Source organism: Chlorocebus sabaeus, chromosome X (assembly GCF_047675955.1).
Source record: "Chlorocebus sabaeus isolate Y175 chromosome X, mChlSab1.0.hap1, whole genome shotgun sequence".
NCBI classification, from domain to species: Eukaryota; Metazoa; Chordata; class Mammalia; order Primates; family Cercopithecidae; genus Chlorocebus; species Chlorocebus sabaeus.
In genome coordinates this window covers 84,425,082-84,447,905 of record NC_132933.1, presented here as the reverse complement: position 1 = coordinate 84,447,905, position 22,824 = coordinate 84,425,082, and the positions used below count along the sequence as shown (strand labels likewise).

The following is a 22,824-nucleotide window of genomic DNA, read 5'->3' as shown; positions in this document are numbered from 1 at the left end:
CCAGCTAATTTTTTTTTTTTTTGTATTTTTAGTAGAGATGGGGGTTTCACCATGTTGGCCAGGCTGGTCTCGAACTCCTGACCTCAAGTGATCCACTCGCCTCGGCCTCCCAAAGTGCTGGGATTATGGGCAAGAGCCACTGCACCTGGCCTTTCTCTCCTCTGTTACTCTGCTAGCATGGCCATCTAGCAGTTGTTACCCAATTAGCACACTGGCACCCTTCACTTCCCCATTTAGTACCATTACAGAACGATCATCCCCAAATTCAACATTCACAGGTAACAGGCTAAATGATGTCTGCACCATGTATGAAACTTCTAGAATAAAGAAGCAAGAGGTCTATAAAATATCATCCTATTTTTCTTCTTTCTTAACTACTTAACTTTTTTTTTTTTTCCTCCCCCGAGACAGGGTCTGGCTCTGTCACCAAGGCTAGAGTGCAGTGGCATGATCACAGCTCACTGCAACCTCTGCCTCCTGGGCTCAAGCCATCCTCCCACCTCAGCCTCCTGAATAGCTGGGATTACAGGCGAGTACCACCATACTTGGCTAATTTTTGTATTTTTTGTACAGGCAGGATTTCACCATGTTGGCCAGGCTGGTCTCGAACTACTGAGCTCAAGCAATCTGCCCCACCTAGACCTCCCAAAGTGCTGGTATTACGGATGTGAGCCACCACGCCCCACCACTACTTTACAATTTTTAAGTTTTTTTCCACCCTAAAGATGTAATGAAAAATGCCCAAGGTTACTCCCTCCTTTATCACCAATGTGAATCTTCCCCAATTTTTTTTAACCACCTCACTGGCTTCAGGCAATTCTCCTTTAAAGACATCTACCTTTGTCTGGACTGTCTTCCTCAGGAGCCTTCACAGAATAGCACATAGAAGTTTTTACCACAAGCTCAGGTGTCTCAGCCCTGTCAGCTACCCACTTCTCTAATGCTGTTCTCCAGCTTTCAAACTTTTTCTAATGGCCACTTCCTATGGGTATGTGTACTGACGGCTACTTCCATTTCTCTACAGAAGGCCCCAGATGTCTTCTTGACACTTCTACTTTCTGAACTATGTATTCTTCTGTACAGCACTTATATTCTCTTTCATCACTAAAGGGAATAAAAACAATGGGGAACTGTCGAAAGAATACACAGAAAATCTAAGTCTTGGCTCAACTACTGACTAGCTATGCAATCTTAGGGAAGTACTTAAGTTCTCTAAATCTTAGTTTCCTCATCTATAAATTGGAGGTAATTTAACACATTTCTTCCCTGTTTAGTGACAGAATGTATGTTAAAGTGCCTTGTATACTATAAAGAGCTTTGCAAATGGCAATTTATACTTACATCTACCTATATATCCACATCCTAAAACCCAACTCAATTTGTATTAGAGTTGTTTCTTCCTCATTCATAAATGGATTGTCTAGATTTCACATATTTGGGGGAAAGGTCTATTATAGAAGGTCTGTCTCTTGATCTTCTATTTTTTATCAAGCTCCTACTAAGCAAAGGCTAACCAGAAAAACTCCAGAAGTAACTTCAGACTCCCTGAACCTTCATTCCTGCAGGTCTGTAAAATGCTTGGCTGCCTTCAGGCTGACACTGAACGTGCATTCTTGGCAAGAGGCATTGAAGAGAAAACAACTCTTTTCTTTCTTTCACAAGTTGAAAGTGATTCTCAACAGAAAAAAAAATAAAATCACAATCTCAGCAAAGAGAGGTTCCTGAAGGGTAGAAACTGTTTTCATGAAGCACAGTGGGACCAACTATTGGTTTCAATACTGATTTTGTGACTGACTGGCTCTGTGACCTTGGGCAAGGAACACCCCTCATAGGCTTTGGTTTCCTCATCTGAAATATGAAGGCATTAAATGAAATGTTCAAAAGGCCCCTTGAACTCTGAGTCCAATTCCAGCAAGATACTGCCGATTAGTCATAAAGAAAAGGAAATGGTTAAATACAAATAGCATCTGCTCTTCCCAAAGTAAAAGCAAACAAAATGCCAAGAAGCCCCAGCTTTCCCTCCCCTTGTACTCTGCTTTCATTGTTATCCAATCCCTGGCTGAGTTGTTACCCAATTAGCACACTGGCAACCCTAGCTTTCCCATTTAATGCCATTACAGAGCAATCATCCCCATAATCCCTCAAACACTGGGCATGGATTCTAGAAGACAAACCTCTCCACATCAACCAAACAGGGAAAAAAATCAGTATTTCCCATGTTTTAGAGCAAAAGAAATTCAGCATAGTGATGATGGTGGCAGAGGCATTTTCTTTACAATGCTCCAGGTTTGGTTTTTTGTTTTTGTTTTTGTTTTCTGCACTCAACAAAAGTTGTAAGGGGCAGCTATAAAACACCTCAATGCCTTATTACCCACCCTCCTCCTCCCACCTAATGAATTCAGGACGGATGAATTCAAGATTAGTCTCCAGCTGTCAATTGCCGCATACATAATATATATTTTTCCAATCACAGAGAAAGGCTTTTCCATGACAGCCCGGCTCTGGAAAGAGTTGGAAGTTGAAGTGTGGCCCTCCTGCTTCTGGGAAGTCCTTAACGAAAACCTTTTGTAAAGAACTGCCTCGAAGTTCCTCATATGGCACTCTAGTGCTGGACTTACTGCTCGCCACTTGTGAAAAATTCCAAGCTGCCTTAGGATAAAAATAATATGGGGGAGAACTTTGTCACTCGTTAGTAATGCCAAACGTTTCCCAATATATACTACTCACTACATGAAAAGCAGCTGTGTTTGCCCTAAGAGGTCGACAGATGAGCAGAGAAGAGGGGAGACTTTGGGAACTCCTCAACCAGCTGGTGCAGGCTCTTGGGACAGAAAACAAAGAGGACAGGTGTCACACCACCAAGATGTATTGCCATTATTCTATGACAAAGGAAACAGAACACGACCAGACCCTATTAAACTGAGCTGGATTGCTCAACAGGGAAATCACCTGATCCTAGCCCTAATGGGGAGGAAATACTGAAAAGAAACCTTCTACTAATGCAGATTTGTGCTGCCAACTGGGTCATTTCAAACAAAGCACCCCTAGCCCCAGTAAAGAACATCAAGACAATTGAAATGCAAGCTACCTGCTTGCAGGAAGAGCCTTAGACCCAGCACTTTGGGAGGCTGAGGTGGGAGGATCGCTTGAGCCCAGGAGTTTGAGAGCACCCTGGGCAACAACACAACAAAATCCCATCGCTACAAAAAATTTAAAAATTAGCCAGGCATGGTGGCACGTGCCTGTGGTCCCCAGCTACTTGGGAGGCTGAGATGGGAGCATCGCTTGGGGTTGGGATTCAAGGCTGCAGTTAGCTATGATCTTGCCACTGCACTCCCGCCAGCCTGGGCAACATAGTGAGACAAAGAAAGAAAGAGAGTAAGACAGAGAAAAAAAAGACAGGAAAGAAAGATGGAAAGACAGAAAGAGAGAGAGGGAGAGAGAGGGAAAGAGAGAGGGAAAGAAAGAAAGAAAGAAAGAAAGAAAGAAAGAAAGAAAGAAAGAAAGAAAGAAAGAAAGAAAGAAAGAAAGAAAGAAAGAAAGAAAGAAAGAAAAAGAGAGAGAGAGAGATGGGGGAGGGAGGGAGGGAGGAAAGAAAGAAGGAAGGAAGGAAGGAAAAGAAATGAAAGAGAGAAAGAAAGAGAAAGGAAGGAAAGAAAGAAAGAAAGAGAAAGAAAGGAGGAGGGAGGGAAGAAAGAAAAAGAAGAAAGGGAAGAACAAAAGAAAAGAATGAAAGGGAGGGGAGGGGAGGAGGGGGGAAGGGAGGGGAGGAGGGGGGAGGGGAGGGGAGGGGGGAGGGGAGGGGAAGGGAGGGGAGGGGAGGGGAGGGGAGGGGAGGGGAGGGGAGAGGAGGGGAGAGGAGAGGAGAGGAGAGGAGAGGAGAGGAGAGGAGAGGAGAGGAGAGGAGAGGAGAGGAGAGGAGAGGAGAGGAGAGAGGAGAGGGCCTTGGAAAGGGAAACCAGGAAATCTGATTCTGGTCACAATTCCGACTCTAGCTCTAGGTCTCTGGAGAAGTAATTCTCTGTCTTGACTTTCTTTTCCCTACATATAAACCCAGTGTAGTAGATGTGTAGCTTTCTAAACCTTCCAGGTCTGATGTTCTATAAGATAGAGCTAAAGGAAGATGTAGGTATATAAGACAAGCACCTGTCACCTATTTCTCCAAACACAATGGATTTTTTTTTTCAAACAGCTCTGAGATAAGACTCACACACCATAAAATGGCTCACAGAGTTGTACAACCATCACTGCAATCCAATCTTAAAAAATGTTTACGACCCCAAAGAGAAACCCTTTACCCATTAGCAGTCCCAGTACATTCCAACCCTCCAGTTTAGCAATCACTAACCTGATACTCTCTCTAATAGATCTGCTTATCTGGACATTTCATATGAAAGGAATCATGAACAATAGGTAGTCATTTATAACACTTTTCTCACTTATCCTAAGGTTTTCAAAGTTCATCCTTATTGTACCATGTATCAGTACTTCATTAGTTTTTATTGCCAAATACTATTCTATTGTATGACTATACTACCTTTTATTTATCCATTTTTCAGTTCGTGGACATTTAGAGGTTGTTTCCACTTTTGGGCCATTATAAATAATTCTACTATGGGCTAGTCACGGGGGCTCACGCCTGTAATCCCAGCACTTTCAGAGGCCGAGGTGGGCTGATCACCTGAGGTCCAGAGTTCGACACCAGGCTGGCCAACATGGTGAAACACCGTTTCTACTGAAAATATAAAAATTAGCTGGGCGTGGTGGTGGACACCTGTAATCCAAGCTACTCGGGAGGCTGAGGCAGGAGAATTGTTTGAACCCGGGAGGCGGAGGTTGCAGTGAGCCAAGATTGTGCCACTGCACTCCAGCCTAGGTAACAGATTGAGACTCCATCTCGAAAAAATAAATAAATAAAAATAAAAATAAAAAATCACATACTGAATTTTCTCTTCATACTCTTCTCACAATTGTAATTAATTATTTAAGAGGGTAATTTGATATTTAACATATGTTCCAAAAGGGCAGAGCCTATAGAATTCTTATTCACCACTGTATCCCCAGTTTCCAAGACAGTACCTGACACATAGTAGGTGCTTAGTAAAACCTTCTTGAATTAAATTAAATTGCCTTTACATTGCCCAAGGTTTAGCACTTGATACAAGCCTGGTAAAGGATCATGAGGGCCTTCCACACCACTAGAAAATAAAATCAGCTCAAGATTTCCAGGGTACTCCCATGGAACTGTGTAACTTTCCAGATCCTCATAGGCTTTTAGGAAATTTCTGTAGTAACTGATTAGAGAAACAGATGCCAGATTAAACAAAAGGTTTTGACTATGCTTAAAAAAAATAAGGCTATAAAAATGACACTGAAAGGTAAATTTCCTTCATCACTCTAGAGCCTGATTGGAAAACTTTTCTTAACAGGCAAGTCAAGCTAAAATCTTCCCTACCCTACCCTGGCACCATCCTCTACCCCTAAATAAGAATAGTTTCTTATAAATGGACACACTGAAAGGTTGGCTTGATTCACTTTTCAACCCTAGTTCCCACAGCACCCACAGTCCAGCTACTTTGGAATCTGGTCTTCTGAGGACCTCCAATGAATATGGCAATGTATCACCTCTGTCAAATTCCATTTAACATTGCTTCACATCTATTAATACTAACAGCAGTATCAAATGACATACCAATTATATTGATCTGAGCTACTCTGGAGAAGATGTAAAATAACTCCATGTGCTCAGAAGCACTGATTAACTATCACTGGGATAACGACAAGATACCTGCTGAGCGAGAATGCATATTATACCACCAACTCATTCTGCACACCATGGCACTACACCCATCCCAAAGGGATTAAAAGCTTTGGGGTACCTCAGTATAGAGCTATTCAGAACAGAACTGAAGGGAATCAGGTTGAGACCTACCAAGAAGCATTCAATTAGAGGATAGTCAAGTAGGTCAGCAAGTCATCTACTCATGCAGGACATACTACTTGGATTTTCCCTTTGCCTATTATTCTCCCAGAGTGAAGATGAATTGGCTCCTGAAGTTTATGACAGAATCAATTCACATTGCTTGACTATTTGACTAACATGGTGGTAGCCAGAAAACAAAATGACGAAACCAGAAGGAAACGTAAATATTATTGACCAAGCCTCTAATTTTATAAAATGGGAAAACTGAGACCGACAAAACTAAAGACTTGTTCAAAGTCATATAGCTAGCTAGTGGCAGAATTGGAATCAACCCATCCTTCCAGGAAAGCAACCACTCACTGGATAGGTGCCCCGGTTGCCAAAGTGAAAGCTGCAAAGGCACCCCAAAAGATGACCTTAATGTAAACATCTAAAACTCTAACCCTAAAAGCATAGAATATAAGAAAGTCACCTTTTTAAAAAAAATTAAGATTGAGTTATTAAAACTATAGAATTATATTATTTCTACTTTATCAATTTTATGTACATTTAGAGTACCAAATGCATCTCTTGGATTTTTTTCTCTTTTTTTTCTTTTTTTTTTTTTGAGATAGGCTTGAGTCAATGCATCTGGACTGTATTCTTTTTTTTTTTTTGACCAGGAGACAGGGTCTCATTCTGCAGCCCAGGCTGGAGTGCAGTGGAGCGATCTCTGCTCACTGTAACCTCTCTGCCTCCAGGGCTCAAGCAATCCTCCCACCTCAGCTCCCTGAGTTGCTGGGACGACAGGCACGCACCACCACGCCCAGCTAATTTTTCATATTTTTTGTAGAGACAAGGTTTCACCATGTTACACAAGCTGGTCTCAAACTCCTCAACTGAAACAACCCGCCCGCCTCAGCTTCCAAAAGTGCTGGGATTACAGGCGTGAGCCACCAAGCCCGACCCTGGATTCTTTTAAAACAAGTTTTCGGCTGGGTGCAGTGTCTCATGCCTGTAATCCCAGCAACTTTGGGAGGCCGAGGTGGGTGGATCACTTGAGGTCAGGAGTTCGAGACCAGCCTGGCCAACATGGTGAAACCCTGTCTCTACTAAAAATACAAAAATTAGCCGGGCATGGTAGCACACACCTGTAATTCCAGCTACTTGGGAGGCTGAGGCACGAGAATTGCTTGAACCCAGGAGGTGGAGGTTACAGTGAGCCGAGATGGCGCCACTGCACTCCAGCCTGGGTGACTGAGTAAGACTCTGTCTCAACAACAACAAAAAAAAAACAAAAGTTTTCATTAGTCCAAGAAAGCCTATGTATGTGTGGTTGTGCATGTATATATGTGGGTTTAGTGATATAATTTTTTTTGACATCTGTTATTTTTATATATATATATATATATATATATATATATATATATATATATATATGTAAACATACACATAGGCTAGGCACGATGGCTCATGCCTATAATGCCAACACTTTGGGAGACTAAGGCGGAAAAATCATTTGAGCCCAGGAGTTCAAGACCAGCCTGAGCAACATGGTGGGACCTCATCTCTCCAAAAAAAAAAAAAAAAAAAAAAAAAAATTAATTAGCTAAGATTGGTAGTGTGTGCTTGTAGTCCCAGCTACTTGGGAGGCTGAGTCCAGAGGACCCTTTGAGCCCAGGAGTTCGAAGTTGCAGTGAGCCATGATGGTGCCACTGTACTTAAAAGTATGTCACCCTGGGTGACAGAGTGACACTCTGACTCTTAAAACAAAAACATACTTATAAAGCACATTATCCTTGGTTTGGAAAAGGGTATTTAGAAATTCTCTTTTAGGCCAGGCACAGTGGCTCATGCCTGTAATCACAGTACTTTGGGAGACTGAGGCAGGCAGATCACTTGAGGTCAAGAGTTCGAGACCAGCCTGGACAGTATGGGGAAACCCCATCTCTACTAAAAAATAAATAAATAAATACAAAACTTAGCTGGGCATGGTGGCATGCACCTGTAGTCCCAGCTACTTGAGAGGCTGAGGCATTAGAATCACTTGAATCCCGGACACAGAGGTTGCAGTGAGCTGAGATCGCACCACTGCACTCCAGCCTGGGCAATACAGTGAACTCTGTCTCAAAAAAAAAAAAAGCATTTTAATTTTTTGTTAAATTAAGTACAGTCATTTACACTAAAATAATGTGAAATTTTACGTAAGCATAAAATAAGGTCCTGTAATTGGGTTAGTCATTCTTTTCTCAAATCATGAAACTACAATATGCCATGCAAAAAATAGTAAGTCATAGAATGTTAGAGCTCAAGTGGGTTTATAAACCTCCTGCCCCAGCCCCATCTTTGTAAAGCTACAGACCCTGGGGTCCCAGTGAAATTGCTTATCAAGGTCACAGATCCCATTAGTAACAGAACCAGCACCTTATTCAGGTATCTAGATGCCATGTCCAGGGTTTTGTCCCATTATACCGTCATTCTGCCTCTGCTCATTTGCAGAGTATCCACTGTTTATACCATCATTCTGCCTCTGCTCATTTGCAGAGTATCCATTGTTGCTTCCCCAGGAAAGCCCCTATCTGAAGACTGTCATCCTCCATTTTCCTAGCCCGTTAGAGTCCAAGAGTCAGACCTGTAGAGCTACATCATCTAGCTCAGGGGTTGCAGCCTGATTGAATCTGGCCTATGAAAATGTTTTATTTAGTTAGCACAATTTTTTTTTAAAAAAAATAAGAATGTAGGCTGGGCGTGGTGGCTCACGCCTGTAATCCCATCACTTTGGGAGGCTAAGGCTGGTAGATCACTTGAGGCCAGGAGTTTGAGACCAGCCTGGCCAACATGGTGAAACCCTGTCTCTACTAAAAATACAAATATTAGCTGGGCATGGTGGCGTGCACCTGTAATCCAGCTCCTCAGGAGCCCAAACCTCCCTTTCTGTTGCCTATATCCCAGATAACTCAAATTATTTGCTGTCCCCTTTATATTCTGTGTCACTCCTGCTACATGAAATGCCCTGTTCTGAATAGTATCATACAGTAGGATAAGCAGGGCCTTTAGAGTCAGGTCTAGGTTCTAATTCAGACTCTTGCCCTTACTAGTTGAGAAAGTTACTTAACTCATCTGAACTTCAATTTCCTCATCTAAAAAATGGGAATAATAATCCTTGTCTCAAAACTGTGTTACAAGATGTAATGCCTGGCACATGGGAACAGCTAAACAAGTGATAGTGTTATTGATTCTACCCAACTCTGATGGTGCTTCCTCCTTGGCTTCTCCCTTGTGCTCCCACTGGGAAATCAGCTTTCCCTCTCATGTCATATATTATCAGGTCCACCTGTTCCCACTTTTATGGCTCTTATCTGTATCTACTACCTTATATGATACTCATTTCTATCTATGTCTTGTCTCTCCCACCAGCCTAAGAACCTCTTGAAAGCAGTATCCATCTGTGACTCACTCTGTATGCCTGACAGCCCCAAGAACAATGGCTTGAACACGGTATGTGTCCAGGTATGTATTGAATGAATAGTATGTATTCGCTAACTATATATAGCACCTATTAGATGTGTCATGTTGCCTTGAGATATAAGCAGGGGCCACATCACTTGTTCTGAATAACGCCTAGCCTCAGTGCTTAGCAAATATTCAAACAACATTGGGGACTGAAGCTGCCAACATAAAAATAAAGGACAAACAGAAAAGTTGGCAATATAGTCACCTTTCAGAGGGATGGTATTTTTATTTTCCATTAGTTTAAGTTATAATCATGCGCAGTCGCACATGCCTAGTCCTAGCTACTGGGGAGGATGAGGCGGGAAGACTGCTTGAACCCGGGAGATCCAGGCTGCAGTGAGCTGAGATCATGCCACTGCACTCCAGCCTGGGCAACACAGTGAGACTTCATCTCAAAAACAAAAATTGAAAAAAAAAGAAAGAAAAGGAAAGAATAAAAACCTTTACTTGCCCCTAGCTTATGAAACTTTTGCGCTTCCACCATATGTTTTATTGAACTGCTTTTTTTCTTACAAATCTTAATCTCTCTGATATGCCTTAGCTCGTGATTTTTAGCACACTTTTAGTTACCATCCACTTCACAAAGCCATTCCATTCCTAGCGCTTATGATGAGATTCGTTTTACTATGGATACAGCACCAAGCAGTTTACTGTAATATGTAAACAAAACACAACAAAGCTGAAACATTCCTCCTTTTCCTTTCTGTGAACTCTCACTTTTCTATTTATGTGGCACAACCTGCATATCCTTAACTTTTTAAGGATCAGCATTTCAGATACTACCAGGAGTTTACTCTTGGTCAGGCCACAATAAGACAAACCATTAAAAGATCAAACACAATCAAATGACCTGCAGGAACTTCAACGGTGTACATATTCTGACCAAAAGTGGGCAGAGAGCATGTGCAGGAAAAGCACAGGCTCCACAGGGCAAATCAGAAGGGCTGCACAAGAAATACCAGCTGGCAGCAGTTATCAATGTACTACTACTTTCTTTTCCTTTTTTTGAGATGGAGTTTCACTCTTGTCGCCCAGGCTGTAGTGAGATGGCACGGTCTTAACTCACTGCAACCTCCACCTCCTGGGTTCAAGTGATTCTCCTGCCTCAGCCTCCTGAGTAGCTGGAATTACAGGTGCCTGCCACCATGCACAGCCTTTTTTTTTTTTTTTTTTTTTTTTTTTTTTTTTTTTTTGTATTTTTAGTAGAGACAGGGTTTCACTGTGTTAGCCAGGCTGGTCTCGAACTCCTCATCTCAGGTGGTCCACCCGCGTCGACCTCCCAAAGTACTGGGATTACAGGCGTGAGCCACCTCGCCCAGCCTTGCACTACCACTTTCAAATCTTTCTTTCTCCCTGCTCTTGGTTGACTGCATCTGCCTAAGAAGGTTGCCACACTGGTCCTAGACCCTGTATTTGGTGATAAATTCACTCAAAACAAAGTTATAACCATATAGGACATACTTGCCAATACCTCTGACTTTATTTTTCACAATCATCTTTCAGACAAGAGAAAAAATTAATTTTCACTCCACCCAATCATTACCCTCCATTCTTCTGGGTACATGCTTTGGCATAAAGGGTTGGCTTGCCTGCACTCTCGTTGGGGATGTTTATTATTCTTTCTTTTACTCCAAGCCACCTGCCAACCAGCAGAAAGAAAACACACAATGGGGGAAGGAGAGAGCTTCCCACAGCTGAGTCAGTTGTGACCACTGGAAAAGCCAAGCTAGGTGAAGTTCCTTCAGCCCAGCAGCCCCCAACCCTATCCCTATTTTACTCCCTGGGGGCTGGGCCCCTTGCAGCAGGGAGTAAGTAGGCAGCTCTTTGTTCCACACTCAAGCAGAATTCAGTGGCATGTGAAGCCATCCAATAATCCTGAACTTGGACTGACCTTGACTTAAACCATAGCTCAGTGTGATAAAGAAAATAATTCACTGGGGCAAAGGAGCTTTCCTTAAAAAATAACTTGCCATGGTGAATTTTTTACTGCCCCCCACACTTATCTGTAGCAACCAGAGACCAGGACAAAATTATTAATCAAGCTGCTGACCTTAATCCCCAATTGTTTAGGAGGTGCTGGGGCAGTTCCTTGGTCAGCTTGGATGTCACTTTTCCCCAGACAGGGGTGCTGAATATGTCTAACAGTACAGCAGATTGTCCCTTAAGAACAACCATCTGCCAAGTAAGGGTAATTGCTGAGCAAGAGGGTCCCTGGCACAGCTACAGATCATGTCTTATAAGGTCAAAACCACTAAAGGAAAAGGCCCAAAATTCTGGGTGTATCTACCACTTTCCACTTCTACTACCTCCACTCCCCAAGTGTGGGAAACCCATTCACCTCAGAGATCTGGGCTGGGAGTCACCCTGCAATCTCCCTTCCCTTGGTGGTGTGGAAAGGCTTAAAGGCCAGACACACCAGCTCAGAGAAACAGCTCATCGAAGCCTTGCACTTACTTCTCATAGCGCTGATAAGCGCGTTGCCGTCTTTGATCACGTCTTTGATGAATTTGTTGGTCCTCTCCAGTTCCTGCTCATAACACTTGAGTCTCTCGCGGAAATCGGGGCTGTCCAGGTAGCAGTCGCTGAACTCCAGCGGGGGATGACCCATGGTTCTGATGGCCGGGAGTAGGGGAAAACGGGGAAGACACAAAGACCGAGGGCATCAATGGCACAGTAGAGGAAGTAGAGGGGACGGACTGAGCGCGCGACCCGCTTAAGGAAACTCATAGCCTCCGTCCCTTTGGAGGACAGGTACCTGTTTCAATGAGACTCCTGGGGAGCGCTGGCTGGTCCGGACGGAGAACAGGCGCCCTGGCAACGGCTTCAGGGCCAGGGAGAGCTAACTACTGCAGTCGGATCCCGGCAGGGTGTTGCCTAGCAAGCAGCATATCCCCTAGGTATCGCCTCCCCAGATAGGCAGCAAAAACCGCAGCCCGACTTGCCTCCGGAGACTGGCCGGATCCTTCCTGAGCAATTGCAAACGTGACACTTGGGCCCGCCCAGGGTGTAGACGAGGTTAAAGCTGGAGCTGGGAGCAGCCTATCTACAGGCTCCTCGCTCCCAAGCGAGCGGAAGACTTCCTTCGCCGAACTCCGCGGGCAACCCGGATTGCACTGTCCCCTCCCCTTTCTTAAAGCCAACGCCTGCGCCCCGCCCCAGTGAAGCCCGAGGACCAAACTGGAGAGCTCTGGCTCCTTCTTCAACTGTTTTCCTTGTACCTTAGGGTTTCGTGACCAGGGCCCGTGGGCTGCTAAGATTTCTTCCTGGTGCAAGGGAGCCGGCCGGCTGTCCTGTTAGGCGCCGGAAGGGTTAAGCCGGGGCGGCAATGAAACGTAGCCTAGCTCCATAGACACCGCAGCGGGAAGAGGAAGGCGAGAGCGCGACGCACAATAGCCGCGGTGGCCCAGCGCTTCCCTACGGAAACTGGGGAGCAGTCAGCGCCCTAGGACTCCAGCTGGAAAGCGTGGCGGCCTGGGAGATGTAGTCTTTCCGTTTGCACTCCCCGAGACTCCTCCCTGCAGTCTCCCCACCACCCCGCCTGGGCGGCTGCTCTCCCAGAACGGCATTCCCAGCCTGCCGCAGGCTCCTGAGCAGGGACCGACCCCAAGGGGCAGGTGCGTGGTGCTGGACTCTGCGGGGGAAGTTTCCAAAACTAGAGTAAGAACCCGCAAGACTAGATTGCAGGAAGCCATCTCTCACTTCCCATGATTCGGCTGGGTTGTGTATTCTTTTGCCTTCCCCTCTTTCCAGCCTCCTTCGGACCTACCAACTTCTTTTCCTCTTTCTTTTCCCACGTCTTCTGCTCCAAGCGCTCTAATTCCCGTGGGCCTTCGACCTGAAAGGTTGACTCCTACTCTAGGGTATCTGTGAAGCTCACTGCCCCCTGCCAAAGAAAGGGAGGCCATAATTCAGAGTTAATATTTTCCTGAATAGGACCTCAGAGCATGGCTTTTGTGGCAGACGCCAATGATTAATGCACATGATTTTCCATGTGTAAGTGGAAAGTCTAAGAAGAGGATGTTATAAATTGTCTTGCAGCTTACCTTGAAGGCAACTGTCTTGAGACTAAGGTTAAGTAGAGGCTCGAAAAAACTAAAAAATAGTTTGTGCGTGGGCAAAGAGATCCCTTTAATTCTGCAGAAGTGTTTCAATTAGATTGCCCTGTGAGGAAAGCCAGAACGGAAGGGGGTTGTAAATAGATTAATAGTGGCTAACCCACCTGAATTAGGGTCCTGTTGCTGCTGTGACAAATTACCACAAACTTGGTGGCCTAAATCAGCATAAAGTTATAATCTACAGCTCCAAAAGGCAGAAACCAGAAATGGGCCTCACTCGGATCAAATCAAGATGTTAGAAGGGTTGTGTTCATTTCCAGATACTCTAGGGGTAGAATCTGTTTCCTTACCTTTTCCGGCTCAAGCTGCTCACATCCTTTGGCTCATAGCTCCCTTCCTCCTTCTTTAAAGCTAGCACTGGCCAGTCAAGTCTTTCTCATGCTGCATCACTGTGACTCTCATGCCTCCCCTTAAGGACCCTTATGATTACACTGGGTCCACAGGATAATCTCCCCCATCACATCATCCTTAACTTAATCACATCTGCAAATTTCATTTTGCCACATAAGATAACATAGCCACAGGTTTCAGGGATCAGAACATGGACATCTGTGAAGGAGGAAGCATTATTCTAACCCACCACACAACCTATCGCCCACCTCACTAATCTTCAAAACAACCCTATGAGGTTGGTTGTATTATTATACCCATTTAAAGATGGAGAAGCTGGGTCAAAGAGAGTTTAAGTGACTTGCCCAAGGACAAACAACTTAGTTAAGTGGCGGCACTTGAACTTCAGCCCAACTTGACCACTACACTATATAGCAGAATGGCAAAGAGTCCAATGAGAAAGAGCCCTCTGAAAATAAATAAGTAGCCACATCTCAGGGAAAAGTTTTGTTTCTTACTCTTTTTATCTTTAAGGTTAATTTATGGGAAAATGTCCAAAATGAGCTTTAAATGCACCGTGGGTTGAAAAATGCAGGTACTAAGGAAAGGTGCCCATTCAGTGGGTATATTGTCTTTCACACTAGTATGTTTCCTTTTAACAATTCATTCACTCATTTAACAAGCATTTTTTGAACACCTGCTATATACTTTTATTTATAGAGCCTATAGATATATTTTCATCACTATAAAAATTGCCATTGACAGTTTTTAAAATTTTATTTATTTATGTATTTTTTTGTTTGAGAAAGGGTCTCACCCTGTTGCCCAGGCTAAAGTGCAATGAATAGCTCAATGACGGTTCCCTGCAGCCTTGACCTCCCTGGGCTCAGGTGATCCTCCCACCTCAGCCTCCTCCTGAGTAGCTGGAACTACAGGCACACGCCACCACACCTGGCTAATTTTTGTATTTTTTTGTAGAGACGGGGTTTCGCTCTGTTGGCCTGGACTAGAGGGATCCACCCACTGCAGCCCCCACCAAAGTGCTGGGATTATAGGTGTGAGCCACTGCGCCCAACTGCTATTGATATTATTGGTGTTAGATGCAATCATACTCATCTGAGTTCCTATAACCAAGGTGTTTTACAGTCATCTGTGTTATCCTTTATCTAGACAATGAAACTAAAGCACAGAAATAACAAATTCCCTAGAACAGATACTGAAGAAGAAACAGGGTTAAAATTAGAACTCACACAGGGCATGGTGACTCACACTTGTAAACCCAGCACTTTGGGAGGTCAAGGCAGGCAGATCACCTGAGGTCAGGAATTCAAGACCAGCCTGGCCAACATGACAAAACCCCATCTCTATTAAAAATAAAAAATTAGCCAGGTGTGGTGATGTGCACCTGTAATCTCAGCTAGTCAGGAGTCTGAGGCAGGAGAATCGCTTGAACCCAGAATGCAGAGGTTGCAGTGAGCCAAGATTGGGCCACTGCACTCCAGCCTGGGTGACAGAGCAAGACTCCATCTCAAAAAAAAAAAACAAAAACAAAAAAAAAACTCAGTTCCTCAGATAATACTTGCATTCATCAAGCACTATCTTAATTGCTTTGCACAATTTCTCCCTGACCCTCACGGCTAACCCTATGTGACTGAGGGTCTTTAAATTTTTGTTCACATAACCCCTAAATTTTGGGGAGCTATGTACTCCTTCATTTTTAAGTTAACATCTTTTTTGTTTTGTTTTGTTTTTGTTTTTGTTTTTTTTGAGACAGAGTCTCGCTCTGTCACCCAGGCTAGAGTGTGGTGGCACAATCTCCACTCACTGCAACCTCCACCTCCCAGGTTCAAGTAATTCTCCTGCCTCAGCCTCCCGAGTAGCTGGGATTACAGGCACATGTCACCACGCCCACTTATTTATTTATTTATGTTTAGTAGAGATTGGGTTCACCATGTTGGTCGGGCTGACCTTGAACTCCTGACCTTGAGCGAGTCACCCACCTCAGCCTCCCAAAGTGCTGGAATTACAGGCGTGAGCCACCACCCCCGGCCCAACATCTAAATTTTTTCATTATGCTTAAATAGTTGAAAAAAATTTAATTTCTAACATACTAGAAATATCAACATTTTAAAATAAAGCTGTTACATCACTCTTTTAAAAGTATTCAATCTGACATCCATCATCAAATGCACAAAGCAAAACAAATTGTAAACATCTTGAATCTTCAAAAAATTTACATTGTTCCTTTTTTTCTTCTTCAAATCAATTATCTATACATTTTCCCCACAGAAATTTTATCCCATTTTTCCTTTTTCTTTTTCTTTTTTTTTTAATAGTCTTACTCTGTCACCCAGGCTGAAGTGCAGTGGCACAATCTTAAGTGCACTGCAGCCTTGAACTCCTGAGCTCAAACGATTCTCCCATCTCAGACTCCCAAGTCCCATCTCAGACTCCCAAGTAGTTAAGAGTATATGCCTGAGCCACCATGCCTGGCTAATTTTTTTTTTTTTTTTTGTAGAGACAGAGTCTCACCATGTTGTCCAGGCTGGTCTCAAATTCCTGGCTTCAAGCAATCCTCCTGCCTCAACCCCACAAAGCCCTGGGATTATAGACATAAGCCACCACACCTGGTCAACCATCATACTTCTATTGATCACCATATCGAATTTCTCTGCAACAAAAATATGCTCATAAACAGATTTTTTTTTTTTTAACCGGGTCTCACTCTGTCACCCAGGCTGGCGTACAATGGTGCAATCACAGCTCACTGCAGCCTCAAATTCCCAGGCTCACACGATCCTCCCACTTCAGTCCCAAATAGCTGGGACTACAAGCACACGCCACCATGCCCTACTAATTTTAAAATTTTTAACAGAGACAGAGCCTCCCTATGTTCCCCAGGCTGGTCTCGAACTCCCGAGCCCAGGAAGTCAAGGCAATTCTCCTGCCTTGGCTTCTCAAAGTGCTGGAATTACAGGCGTGAGCCACCATGCACAGCCCATAAATAGAAAGTTAATTCTTTTTATTTCCCTGTGACCATAGGCTTCATGGATTAAGAAGCTTCTGTGATTATTAAGCATACACAATAGAGTAAAATAATGTGAACACATTGTAATTATTATTAAATATAAAATTTTATTGGGGCTGGGTGTGGTGGCTCACATCTATAATCCCAGCACTTTGGGAGGCCAATGCCAGCAGATCACTTGAGGCCAGGAATTCAAGACCAGCCTGGCCAACATGGTGAAACCCTATCTCTACTAAAATACAAAAAAAAAAAAATAGCCAGGCATGGTGGAGTGAACCTGTAATGCTAGCTACTCAGGAGGCTGAGGCAGGAGAATCGCTTGAATACGGGAGGTGGAGGTTGCAGTGAGCCAAGATCACACCATTGCACTCCAGCCAACAGAGTGAGACTCTCTCTCAAAAAAAAAAAAAAAAAAAATTATTGGAGCTGCGTCTCTCAGTAAGATGGATAAGAAAGGGGTAGGTTTCAGGGCATTGAGTTAAAGAAGATTCCTGAACACCAATATTTTAAATTCTTTCTATGTTTAGCCCCAAGGGTTTTTATACCTTGGGCCAAAGCACCATAGTAAGATTCTTGATGTTTAAAAGGTATGCTTTCCCTTTGAGATATTGAGCAAGGGAGGTAGGAAAGGAAAACTGGAGGTGAGTTCTCAGACAAATGATTTTTAGAAAAAGTACTAAAGAAAATTGCATATTCGGAAATTGGTTCACTTTCGGCTACCTGGTGACCTCAAAGCCGTTGGACAGTTTCCATGTACCTTGCTCTGGACTGAGTATTTGTATTCACCAAAAGTTTATATGTTGAAATCCTAACCCTCAAGGTGATGGTATTAGGAGGTGGGGCATTGAGACTTGGTTAGGTCATGAGGGTGGGGCCTTCATGAGCCGGATGAGTGCACTTGTAAAAGAGGCTTGAGAGAGCTCCCTTGTCCCTTCCACCATGTGAGGATAGAGATAAGGCAGAAGTTTACAAAGCAGGAAGCAGGCCTTCAGCAGGCACTGAATCTGCAAATGCCTTGATGTGGCACTGAAGCAGGAGAATAGGGTCTGGAGGCAGGGAACCTAAGGCCGTTTCACACTGACTTCCTATAACGAAATTGAAAGGAAAATCACAACTTTCCACGCCTAAGTAACAAAAGGACCAGAGGCTACTCCCTTTGCAAACTCCCACCTTTTCTGAGGGGCACATGGAAAATTGAAAGTACCTTTGATTGATTGCGAAAGCACAGGAGAGTAACTTTGTAACATCACTTCAGCCTCTGATTGGTTGCTTTCTACAACCAGTCAGACTGATTGCGGGTCACCACTTCATTTACATGGGGCAAACACCAAATAGCCAATGGGAAATGTCTAGGGGGTATTTGGACCCCAGAAGATTCTGTATGGGGGCACTTGAAAAGCTTGCTTGGCCCACTTCCACGCTGTGGAGTGTGCTTTCATTTTCAATAAATCTCTGCTTTTGTTGCTTCATTTTTTCCTTGCTTTGCTGTGCATTTTGTCCAATTCTTTGCTCAAAATGCCAAGAACCTAGACAACTTACAGTGAAAACCTGCTACCTGTAACAGGACTTCTTAGACTACAAAACTGTAAGAAATAAACTTCTATTGTTTATAAGCCTCCCAGTCTATGATACTTTTGTTACAGCAGCCCAAATGGACTAAGACATACTTTCAGGGCTAGGCATACCCCAGTGTAAAGACAGCTGCTACAGTATCATTATCCTCACTTTATATGTGAGGGATGGTAGGCTCAGAGAATTTCAATTATTGCCTAGTCTCATGTAGCTAGTAAGGGTTTAACAAGCTCCACTGGTTAGATGCAATTTGAGTCTGTGACAGTAAAAATAATACACATGCACGTGCACTTGCAAGCAGGGTTTGCCACCATTTTACAAGGAAGCAAAAGAAATCCCATTTTAGGAGGGGCCCAGTGGCTCACATCTGATATCCCAGCACTTTGGGAGGCCAAGGTGGGCAGATCACTTGAGGCCAGGAGTTCGAGACCAGCCTGGCCAACATGGAGAAACCCTGTCTCTGCCAAAAATACAAAAAATTAGTTGGTCATGGAGGTGTGAACTTGTAATCCCAGCTTCTCGTGAGGCTGAGACATGAGAATCATTTGAACCCGGGAGGCAGAGGTTGCAGTGAGCCGAGATCGTACCACGGCACTCTAGTCTGGGTGACAGAGCAAGACTCCGTTAAAAAAAAAAAAAAAAAAAAAAAAAAAAAAACTGGTCTGGGAGGCTGGAAAGAAAAGATAATTTTCCAAATGACATTTTTAGACTTCAATAATTTATTAAATGTGTTTTCAAAAAGAATTTTATTCTGGTGGATGTGGTGGCACTCATCTGGAGTCCTAGCTACTCAGGAGCTTGAGGCAGGAGGATCCCTTGAGCCCAGGAGTTCGGGTCTGCAGTGAGCTATGATGGCACTTGTGAATAGCCACTGCTTTCCAATCTGGGCAACATAGGGAGAACCTGGGTCTGAAAAAAAAATGTTTATCCTGAAGATATAAAGTAATTTTTCATAAACCCTATGCTTCTTATAAAGGATCCTAAAGGTCTTTGTCCTGAAATGTTATAATCCTTCCCTCACAAAAAGGTAGAGAAAATATAGAAGTCACTGGCCTGCATCCAATAACAAGAAGAAAACCTGGAGGTGAAATAGAGGTGGCAGGTGGAGGGAGAGGGGACAGCACAAGTTGATGATGATTTCTCCTATGCCAGGCACTTTACATAAATGATCTCATTTACAGGCACTTTACATAAATGATCTCATTGAGGAAGGTGATATTGTCCCTTGCATTTTACAGATGAAGCAGCTGAACCTCGGAGAAGTTAAGCTACTTGGCCAAGGTCACCCAGAGAATAAATGATTCAAATCCAGCTTTGAATTCAAAGTCGTGTTTTGCCATTGCATTACAGTGCCTTCCAGTCTAACTCATCATCATCTCATCTCCATTCTCTCCTGCTTGTGTGACTGGATGTACTTGGAACTGTAATATAGAAAAAATAGTTCTGGGTCACTTGCTGTAACTTCAGCAAATGATTTGAAATTATCCCAGGCTGAATATTAACAGAGGCTTTATGTTGAACTTCTCTGAAGAGCTAGCTGACAGAACTGGCTCCCAAGCTACATATGCTCAGCTCTCTAGAATTTCCAAACTTGCACTGCATGAGACAGAAGACAAAGTGGATAACTGCCCCTCAGCCCAACAACACTGCTAGCCTAGCCCCTAGTTCTAGCCTGGTCTAAATCCTTTACTACTGTTGGCACCATTCCCAGCTCCAGTCTTGGCTCTGGTCCATTCCCTGCTTTGACTGAACTTGGCTTAGGTTTTTTCCTCAGCCTACGCCAAGATTTTAAAACTTTTAGGAACTAGAAGTGGCAAATGGTTAGAAAGGAAAAATTCTCTTTTATAATTCTCTGTACATCCAACTGTCCATTTACCCACTCCCTTCACGTTTCTCTTTATGGAGTTGCTTGGTGAAAAAAAGTCACCAATTTATAGCTTTAAAAATATAATCTATTTCAGTCTATGTGATTAAATATCCACCAAAATTCTTTATCCATAGAATTCACTATTTTCATCACATTTTCACACCAGCAGCAGAATTTTTTCCTTGTGACCATTTTCTGTGTCCATTTTGATTCCTAGTAAGCTGCATTTCAAAAAAAATTCAAACAAGGTCTATGTCAATTCTAAAAGGCTTTGTAAGGGCAATAAAGGCACAGTTGTATTACTTTTTAACTCCCAGGAAGATATCAATACCCACCATCCCAGCACAGCCTGCTGGGCTACGCTATTTTATAGCATCTTAGAAGATAACTATGCTCTACTGAGGGGCCAGAAATTTCCCTAGAGGGGCCTGCTGAATCATGGAAACTAAATTATAATGTTCTACTAATGATTCTTGAACTTTGGTTTGTATGAGAATCACTTAAGGTGCTTATCGAAAATGTAAATTTCCTTGGACCCCACTCCCAGAGTTTCTGATGGTATGATGTGGATTTAGGTATGGGCTGAGGCCAGACAATATGAACTGAGGCCTGAAAGTAACAAAGAATCAGAAACTGATGTGGGTACGGGAGTGGGGTCTTAGGTAAGGCCTTGGGAAATCTAAATTTTTTTTTTTTTTTTTTTTTTTTTTTTTGAGACGGAGTCTCTCTCTGTCTCCCGGGCTGGAGTGCCGTGGCCAGATCTCAGCTCACTGCAAGCTCCGCCTCCCGGGTTTACGCCATTCTCCGGCCTCAGCCTCCCCAGTAGCTGGGACTACAGGCGCCCACCACCTCGCCCGGCTAGTTTTTTGTAAGGGAAATCTAAATTTTTTATAAGTACAACAGATGATTCTGATGGAGGAGGTCCAAAATATCGGCATCCAGTCTTATGCACTGATATGGTTTTGGCGGGAGTTTTTGAGACAGGGTCTTGCTGTGTTGTCCAGACTGGCCTTAAACTCCTGGGTTCAAACCACTCCCTCCCACCTCAGCCTCTAAAATGGCTGGGGCTACAGGCACACGCCACCACACTCCACTCGACATGAGGTTTTATCTACTAAAAACTGGTCAAAAACTGATCGGGATATGACAGTCCTCATACAACAATGGTTTTGATTAATAACATAAGTGAAAACTTCTATTCCTCATTTTGGCAACATTAGACTTTCTGACTTCCATACTACTTCAGTTTATTTTGCATCTGACTCAAAGCTAATAATTAAATAAACATGATTAACTGTGGAATTTGCATAATTTTTTTTTTCCTTTGAAGACATTCACTCTGTTGCCCAGGCTTGAGTGCAGTGGCACAATCTCGGCTCACTGCAACCTCCACCTCCCAGGCTCAAGCAATAGTCCTGCCTCAGCCTCCCAAGTAGCTGGGATTACAGGTACCCACCACCACACCCGGTTAATTTTTGTATTTTTAGTAGAAATAGGGTTTCACCATGTTGGCCAGGCTGTTCTCGAACTTCTGACCTCAAGTGATCCACCCGCTTCGGCCTCCCAAAGTGCTGGGATTACAGGCATGAGCCACCGCACCTGGCCTGCATAACATTTTATATGTGGTCATTTTCGCCAGCATCACATAGCACATTACATACTGTTTAGCATAATTACTAGAATACCTTGAGAAAAGTATACAACTGAAATGTATTTCAACAAGTTTCTGGCCCTGGGGGTGGGAAGACATGAAGAAGCCTTCAGACAACTGAGCCCCACAAAGTTATTTTATTTCCTTTAAAGTGAAATGACATAAGCTGAAATATGCAATTCTTTCCAATTTCTAATTCTCTTCCCCTTTCAGCAACAGAACAAGCAATAGACAAGAGTCATAACTTGTCATGACTGCAAATGGATGTGCATCTATACTTAGGTAGAACAAAACAGATACAAAGTAAATCATTTTAAGAAAGGATTCTAAGAGCAACATTAATTTTTTCCACAATATTAATTTTTCCCACAGACTTACAATAATTTTCATGCTAGTAATTTTATAAATAGACGCACCTCACAAGGTAGTGGGTGCAGAGATCGTTGTCAAAAGAATGTAACAGTGCGGTGACAATGCTCTAGCAAGGCTCCAAAACATGCCAATCATGCTTTCTCTCACACATGGTTAAACCAACATTACCACAGGAAGGAAACTGGTTTCAGAAACTTACTAAGAATTAATTGTGGGTGAATTCACATTTCAGCCTTCAAAAAGCTTAATTAGACTACTAAGTTACTCTACCTGTTTAGCTTAAGAAGAACAATTATGAATATTAAGTTAATAAAACTGAATGGTAAACAAAACACGAACGTCAACATTTACCATGTCCAAGGCACGTGCTTAATCTTTACAACCACCACCCTTTGAAGTAGGTACTATTATATCATTCCCATTCTCCAGATGAGAAAACTGAGGCTTAGAAAGGTGAAGTAATTTGTCCAAAGC

At 43.3% G+C, this 22,824-nt stretch overlaps 1 protein-coding gene across 4 annotated transcripts in view; it reads right to left on the bottom strand.

Moving 5' to 3' along the window:
- The window catches only part of OPHN1 (oligophrenin 1), a 374,614-nt gene extending 361,686 nt beyond the window's left edge, over positions 1 to 12,928 (bottom strand). The window contains exons 1-2 of one of the 4 annotated variants that reach the window (XM_073013604.1): positions 12,634 to 12,928; positions 11,870 to 12,027 (exon numbers count right to left, since the gene is read on the bottom strand). In XM_073013604.1, the coding sequence (XP_072869705.1) occupies positions 11,870 to 12,023 (154 nt within the window). In that variant the 5' untranslated portion in view covers positions 12,024 to 12,027; positions 12,634 to 12,928. Of the gene's footprint in view, positions 1 to 11,869; positions 12,028 to 12,170; positions 12,577 to 12,633 lie in introns of those variants that run through there. The other 3 variants (XM_073013605.1, XM_073013603.1, XM_073013606.1) reach the window with 3 other exon arrangements.
- Positions 12,929 to 22,824: the final 9,896 nt, after the last annotated feature.